An 8,363-nucleotide genomic window follows, 5' to 3' on the forward strand; every position below is an offset into this window, starting at 1 on the left:
CAAGCGGTATGAAATTCATCTGAATTTAAACATAACCATTAAGAACGCTTGGTAAAACTTTCCACACCAGCAGCCATTGCAGCTAAATTATGTCACAGTAAACCATGTCAAAACGTCTACACGCACACTCTTCCTGTCATCGCATTTGACAATTTCATTCCTGTTTCTTTATTTCAGTACAAACTCAAGTGAATTTTGGTGTGTGGAACACATCGAACAGATCCAGGAGGTAAATATATAGTAGCAGTTACATTATTTCCCTAGTAGGTAGCCAATAAGGACGATATAGTCATCTTCAGCAGAGCACTGCCACTACCTGGTCAGTCAGAAAACAGTAATATATTGACAAACATAAAACAGTCACACTGCTATTACTGAACAGAACACAGTTACACTGCTAATCAGGACACTGTTGGTGAGAGGCAGGATTGGTTTATTGGTTGACTTTAATGTACAGCGAGAACACACACACAAATCTGAGCTCCACAGTACATCACAAAAGTGTTGAGGACATAAAGTACGGATGGGTGCTACTACACTCTACCAACTTTCATAGGCTGTGTACCGTGAATAACTAAATCACTGACCCTGACGTCCAAGCTTGTTTTGATAAAAGCAATACTGCCATCTGGTGGCATTTATATTGTATTACACCTCCCTTTACAGATGATTCAAGTCACTCTAGAGTAGTTTAATCGTAAGACAACTACAACAGATGTACAAGCTCAAAATCGAATTTAATCACACAATCTTGTATCTTTAAGTAAACATACACACATTGTAAATTTGGCAAAGACCATACACACTGTTGGAATTCAACAAAAAAAAGGCCTCAATGGTAACTTTTAAGATTTGTTAGATTTAAGTTGCATTCACAGATAAACGTTCAGACATTTCAAACAAATTATAACAGGCCTGCTCAGTCTCTCATTTCAGACTGAAGGTAATCTAAACATAGCCAGTGGCAGATAGTAGCCCATTTCCTCAGCGTAGGCTATGCTGGGGCCTGAAGCAGTCCCAGCCAGGCTTTGCACTATATGTGTGTTCAGGGAGAAGGAAGTCTTTCAGTCTGTCCGGTAGTGGCAAGGCCTTCACTCTATCCTCCAGGGGCCAGGGCTGTAGGTGGCTCCTTATGAAAGCCCTACAGAGGCAGCGCAGAGCTGGAGGGCTTGCCTCTTGCTCCACCACGCGCCTGTGGAGGTCCAGCAGAGCCTGGGCATGGGTGTGAGAGTCCTGCTCAGGCACAGGAAGCTCCGGCCTGGGAGGCAGAGGCAGCGTGGGGAAGTTTACCCTGGCTAAGTCGAGCAAGACCTCAGCCTGCTCCAGGAGCTCAGAGGCACGACTTTCATCGGTGCACTGCTGCAGGACGGTCTGCAGCCTGTGGAACAGGAGCCTGTAACCCGACCAGCAGGAGGTGCCGTGGTAGGAGCAAACAAAAGAGGCTCCGCTTTGGAGTAACAGCACAGCCAGAGGGAAGAGCAGGTCAAAGTGCTCCAAGCTGGTCTGCGTCAGGGAGGGCTCTCCGTCCTCGTTCAGACAGCAGCTGGGGTCGGTACCGTGGGCCAGCAGTAGCTTGGTGGCTCTCAGGCAGAAGTTGCCGATCTCTGCAGCATCCTCCATATTGGCCTCCAGAGCCTCCTTAACCAGAAACACCAAAGAGGACTCAGCTGTTTCTCCGTCTGCAGTGGCAGCATGAACATCAGCACCTGTACAGAAGGAGATGTCAGTCTAATATTATTGTGCATTATTTTGCATTTGAGTACCACATTTAACACTTAAACCACTGTTATGTGCACAAGACTCATACATACTACATCTATACCTACTATAAAAGACTTGAGAGTATGATGCCTATTCATCTCTATGGACTTGGTTGGAGTGTTACAGGCAATACCTATTACTCTTGCAGCCACATGTAGCCTGACTAGATAGTCAGTGACAGTGGGAGCTAATACATGAAACTGCTCAGATGAAGACATGGAAGACAAGACCACCAGGTAAAAGAACCCAAGTCTGGTCTGCCTCTAGTCATGAATATCTATGAGAATACAAGTAGACTGAGGAGACTGATACTTGTGTGCAGACTAAGAAAACACAGTTTGTGTCCCCAAATAACATCCTGAAACTGGAAATCTTGTCCCTCTCAATATCAGTCAGATGCTTCATGCCTAGATCACAGGATTGGTTCTGCTCCATTTTCAGTTAAGTTAAAAACTGTATGTGCATATTTTATATTTAACTCCGGACAGCGTACTTTGATCTCAAAATGCATACAGTCGGGCAGGTATGCATACTAACACCAGTTTCTGAATGTAGTAGTTTAGACATGTTGCTGTTTGAGATATTCCTGAATAACCAAAACTGGACAAGCAGGCTAAGAGAAGATGAAAGGCGTTTCACAGCAAGTACCTCTCTGGAGCAGAAGTTGGATGTTCTCTGTGTTGTGCACGGTGAGCCCATCGCTGCTCACCAAGGCATGGAGCAAGGATGTTTTTCCTTTGGAGATGAGAGACCAAACAATCAGTTTTTTGTAAAATAAATAAATAAATACATAAATAAATAAATAAATAAATAAATAAAGGTTTTCAAAAGGCTGGCCAATTTACCATTTTTATCCCTTGCGTTCACATCGGCTCCCAAGTCCAGCAGTGCGAGCAGGCAGGGCAGTCTCTCCGACTCCTCACTGGCAAGGTCCAAGGCACTGCTCTCATGGATCTACAAAATAACATATATAGTTACCCTCAAAAAACACTAAGAAATCAAAGAGGACACAATGAGAACAAGAGAGGACATAAATGTAGGACTTTTCCATTCTTAGTAGCCCTTTGCCTGTGAGACTCACCCTGTCCCTCTTTTCAATGTCAGCTCCATGCCCGACCAGCAGCCTCACCATGCTCGGCCTGTTCCTCAGAACTGCTATGTGTAGTGGATTGTAGTAAGATACCGGGTCTGGGGAGTGGAAACAGACAGCCACATTACAAAGTAGACTGTTTTAATGATGTTGCCACTGACAAAATCCCGAGGGGATCCTCACATGGCGTATTGAGATGGTCAAGGATTATCTGAGGAACGGAAAAAAAGAAAATTAAGCTGAAAAACTAAATGCCCAATTTGGGAGGGATGGATTCCTTGTCAGAGAAAAGGACTGTGAATCAGAGAGATGAAGAGAGCTGCCCACTACTACAACTACAACTGTCTGGGCAAAGCTACACAAACTGCTGGCTATAACCCGGTATAGAAGGAGCTACTCTTACCATACTGAATTATTTCTTAATTTTGCACCTATGGTAATACACATTTTGGAAAATAAGCTCTTTGACCAACCTTCTGGTGAGCAACAAGCAGATTGCTACTATTTTTTATCACAGTATCTCCAGTGTAAAGTTTGCTGTAGTGCATATCCATTATTCATTATCCTGTTCTGCTATGCCCTCATATGCTGGAAGACGAATCAATCAAAAAGGATAACAAAAGGCTGTGAAATTAGCAAAAAAGCTGTGACTATTGGGTGCAACTTGAGTCCCTGAACAAAGAATACAACAACAGACTTGCATCTTAAGTTCAAATCATCCTCAGGATATTGCTCACCCACTTTACCATATACTGATGCAACACAGAGGTTGTTTAAGCAATAGGTTTATACTTCCAAGATGTCTACAGAGAGGTTCAACCAGTTGCTTGTGAGGTTTTGAAATGAACACAATGGAATTGCACCTGTCCCTGATGTTTCCCAGTAGCACAGACAGCGATTGTTATATACTGCATGTTTCTGTATATTACTGATATATTCTCCTCTGGCTATGTGAGCGGTGTATGAATTATTCTGTGCACTGGAACACTTGTGGGATCAGTTAACTTCTACAACTACATATGCCAACGCTTCAGCACAGCGCTTTTTTGATAGATGGTACAAGCTAGCATAATCTTAAAAGTGAGGGCACAGGACAGTAAATGCTGGGGAAAAAAATAATAAGGAAACTGGCATATTTCTGGATGCTATGTGGGAGCATCTGACAGTGTTAACTTTTTTTGGAAGGAGGCATTCAAGAAACCTGAAAGATGAATGAAGCAGTCTCTGCCAGAATCCCCTAATTATGTCTCTGGGGAAATGTATCTCTACTACCACCAGAGGTCACCACAGCAGAGTTTGGCTTTGCCCTAGCAGGTTTTTATCACAGCAGCAAGACATACTGTACTGTACTTTGCACTGCAACTTGCTACAAGGGGAGACTTATTCTCCCAAGTGTAGATAGATGACAACTTCCTCATTTAACCTCGTACATGCTTGCAAAGTGTCAAAATGGCAGGTCCACTGAAAGGTCTAGAGTATAATCTGGCATTAAACATTGCTGATTAATTCAGAGCACAAATTCATGTTCTTGTATCAGAGACCCAGCTTCTGGCAAGTTGAGAGAACCCTCTGGCAGAATCTAGATGGTATCAATCTTTAACTAACTCAACTTCCCAGAAGGCTAGCCGCCTCTCCACAAAATACCTTTTCTTATGCAAAGAACTTGTCACAGCCTGTAAACTTAGACGATGGCTTATTAATGTAGGTCTGCGCCTGACAATATGATGACTTTTGTAAATTCCTGTTATACGTTTCACTCTGTGTAAATGGACTGGAGTTGTCCTTATTAAAATGAGCATCGCATTGAATTTACAAATACACCCTTGTTGACTTGACTGAAATACTGTGTGTGAGTGACTAATCTGAACAGGATAATATCATTTTCTTTTGTTCATTTCTCTATACAGAATTCTTGTTGCTTATTAGGTCAGTGACTATTTTGTTGAAAGACTGTATAATGTCTTCAAAATGAAAAATGAATGGACAGCATTTAAAGCATACCACCTCATCATCTCTCACCTTCAAAGCTGAGATCAGCTCCGTAGCGTAGAAGGATTTCAGCTGCATACACCAGGCCCCTCTCAGCCACCTTAAACAGAGCATAGCTGATGCCCTCCTCAAACACATCTGACTGGGACTCTCTCTCCAGCAGATCCACTAGGAGCTGCACAGGCTGTCCTTGTCATCTGGGCTGCTGGCCCTGGCAACAAGAGGAGAGAGTACCACTGTTTAAAGGCAAACTGTATGGATTGGCACCAGTGTTTTCCTCTACATTCATTTGGCATTGGCAGTGGTTGTGACCTGCAGCATGAACACTACCACCCCTGCTAATGAAAAGGGGAAATTTACATTGTTATTTAGGTTAATTTTCCAATGACGGATCAGTATTAGAAATAGTTTCTCAAAATAAAAATGGGTTTAGCTAGAAACTAGAACCAAAAGTGGGATCACAACAGTTGTGGGTGTGGGACCAAAACCAAAAAAAATACTATCCCCCTCTGCTGCATAACTGTTTTAGAGACTGACTGGCACGTGACTTAACGGCAAAAGATCAAGGGAGTAGCCTAAAATCTGCACACAAAAATAAATAAATAAATAAATGAAATAAAATAAACAATTAACCAAACAAAACTATGGCTTCAGCCTCACCTCTCCTCCTGACTACTGGCTCCTTCCTCAAGCCCCACGACACACAGCACTGCATCGACCAGTGGCTGATACTCATAGATGATCCTTCGAAAGCCATGGAGGAAAGGCATGGCTCCTCTCTTCACACTGGTTGAAAGCTGGACCTACAAAAACAAATGTAAAGGTGAAAAACTGTGACTGTCATGTGAACGAGACTGCGATTCAGATATATTCATACTAGTGGCTTTAGCAGACTGATAGTCAAGCTTTTCTTGCTTATCTGTTCTGTTCAGCTGAACTGTCTTTTGTGGAGAGATGAGACTTTACGTTAGCTGGTATATGCTAGCTTGCTTAGCCATGTCAAGGCTTTACAGACTATAGCAGACTATTTTATCAGCCCAATTCTGTCGTTTCGGATAAGGTGCCAACCGAAGTTCATCATTAATAACAGCCCATTTGACTTTTGTGTGTGCTACGTGAAGAAGAGGGTGCCTCTGTCTGTGCTCCGACAAAAAGTTCTGTTACCTTGCTAGCAGGCGAACGTTAGATGCTATTGTCAACGCTACCACTAATTTATGATAAATTACATTGTTTGAGTAAAAAAGAACACTTTGATAATTTGCTAATACAGTAATCTACTCACGCCAGTCACCGCTTATCTTGCTTTCAAACAGGAAGTTTCCACGCCCACATCGGTCCGACACTCTTCTCATTCCCCGTAGAACACCAACGGTAAGTAAGGTTCCTCATTCCGCGAAGGTGACAATCAAAAGGTGCTAACAGGTCTGATCAATTTTACCATTTATAAACATGGCAATATGTGCAATCCCAAATAGATGCGTTATTATTTCATCAGCAGTATTGCAAAATGAGCACCAAGCATCAATATCATCCTTAAATGTAATAAGGTTTGTTTTAACTGGATACCACCATATGTAGTATTTTGATGCACACACACACTAATCTTGCTGTGCAATGACTTCTCTCTGATGTCAGAAAACCATAAGCATCACCAGACTGTTATTATCTTAGCTGAATGTTCTCTTTACAGCTTTTTTGCATTTCACTGGATCTCTATTAGAATTCAGCAGTGGCTCCACTTGGCTCTAAATTATCTGAGGCAATACGTGCTTAGGGGTAAATGAGAACAAGTAAACAAGAACCTGAGGCATTAATCCAGTTCTGAATAATCAGTGACATAGCTTCCAGATTGGATGCTTAACTGCAATTTTTTCTATTGAACTGTATTTTTCTATTGAACTTTCAGCCCACCAGGGGGTCTCATAAATAATTCCACAAGAAAAAACAAGCACAATTCCATCACAATTGTTACTTGTATATAAATCAACATTAAGTGAGACATAATTAGCCTCAATTTTACTCAGAGGATTGGAGAGGAAAAGGAAAACCCTCTGTCAGGGGAAAGATAATTTATCAAAGAAAAGAAGACATTTTCTAAGTTGACTGTGTGTCTCTCTGCAGGGTGCTTCAATAAGGAGAACTGATGTAAAGGTCACCAGAAAAATTCACAATCTCGCTAGACTCAAGTGGAGCCGTGAGTGGTGCTAACCTGTGTGATGGGGCTTGCATCAAAATGACACATGAAATATTCAACAGCATCTAGTAACAGTTCAGCTCATCACTCACAATGATGTATAGATACTGTAGCATATTGTCAGCTACATCATTAAAATTGTGGCGTACGGTTTTCTTACACGGGGAATGTTACTGAGCGACAATCTTTGATTATGAAACAGTAGTTTAATTAATCCTGAAGAGAAGATTCCCTATTGAATAGATCCTAAATGGGAACATACATATTGCAGGCAAAAATGAATAATCCCTTAGCATTTCGCTTGGATTCAGATTTTTTTGTAAGTAACAGTGAGTTTAAAGTAATCTGCAACTTTTTCATATAAATAAATGCCTGTTTTGCTACTCTCTATTGCTTATTGATACCATACAATAGTGATTAAAGCTATAGCAAGCTCATGACAGCTTTTATATTTGCTGTTCTAAACACCTATGAGGGCATCTCTCTTTGCTGGAAAAAGTCCATATGGTACATTAGCCTGAAACAGCAGCTTTCAGAATTTTTTGACATCTACTCTATTACGCCCATAACTGCATCTGGTTCCTAACAGTCGGCTATGTCCTGTTAAAGCAAACAAGCCCCTGCAGAGTCTGGGTTTGGTAACAGATGGCTCACAATGAGAACAATTGAGTGGGATCCACATTAAAATAAAATTAATTATATGCGTTAAATCTGTTCTAATTGAAATGGTGAAATTTTAGAGGAAACATAGAGGATGTGATGACCATGGGAATGGGATGTGGGTCTCCATTCTTTAGGACAATGGGTTTTGAGAGTAAAGCAACCCAAGTGGACTCTTTTTAACTGACTCTACACAACTGAGGTTTAATAAAAACAAGTCCATGACCGTCTGAATATGTAAATTGGAACCTGTTTTGGTGTATTGAACAAACATCATAGAAACACTTCCACTGACCTGCCATTGACCTCTGAATGAGATTTTTCTTTATGTAATTGAGACTTATTGACAAGCATCCCTATCCAAAGAAACAATACTAGAAACTTCCATTGACCTCAACATTTTTACCAACTGTTTCGCAAGCTGTTGCTTTGATAAAGATATGATGAGTGAGTGTTGATTGTTTTAATTCTGTAAGAAATGTGTAACATAACATTTGCATGAGTGTACTACTGGTTCTCTGGAAAAAAAAACAGTAATATTTAAGGGGAGTTAGATTATATTTGGACGTATTAGAGAGCTGCTGGCGCTGCACATAGTCATTCTGAAAACCCTAAATGATACATCTCTCTACAAGATTCATACAAAAAACATAAGGCATACAAAACGGG

General features: G+C 41.2%; 1 protein-coding gene across 1 annotated transcript; it reads right to left on the bottom strand.

The window, feature by feature from the left end:
• Positions 1 to 214: 214 nt before the first annotated feature.
• LOC139640858 (ankyrin repeat and SOCS box protein 6-like) lies at positions 215 to 6,172 on the bottom strand. Its single transcript, XM_071515047.1, is given in 7 exon segments — positions 215 to 1,706; positions 2,410 to 2,496; positions 2,607 to 2,715; positions 2,843 to 2,949; positions 4,871 to 5,076; positions 5,501 to 5,643; positions 6,123 to 6,172. Coding segments are annotated over 6 exon segments (1,341 nt in total). The 5' UTR covers positions 5,611 to 5,643; positions 6,123 to 6,172; the 3' UTR covers positions 215 to 984.
• Between the last annotated feature and the right edge of the window lie 2,191 nt (positions 6,173 to 8,363).

The sequence above is a fragment of the Centroberyx affinis genome, unplaced genomic scaffold (assembly GCF_046629955.1).
Source record: "Centroberyx affinis isolate AG114_WGS23_722 - 3 ecotype Tasmania unplaced genomic scaffold, CSIRO-AGI_Caff_v1 ptg000297l_1, whole genome shotgun sequence".
NCBI classification, from domain to species: domain Eukaryota; kingdom Metazoa; phylum Chordata; class Actinopteri; order Beryciformes; family Berycidae; genus Centroberyx; species Centroberyx affinis.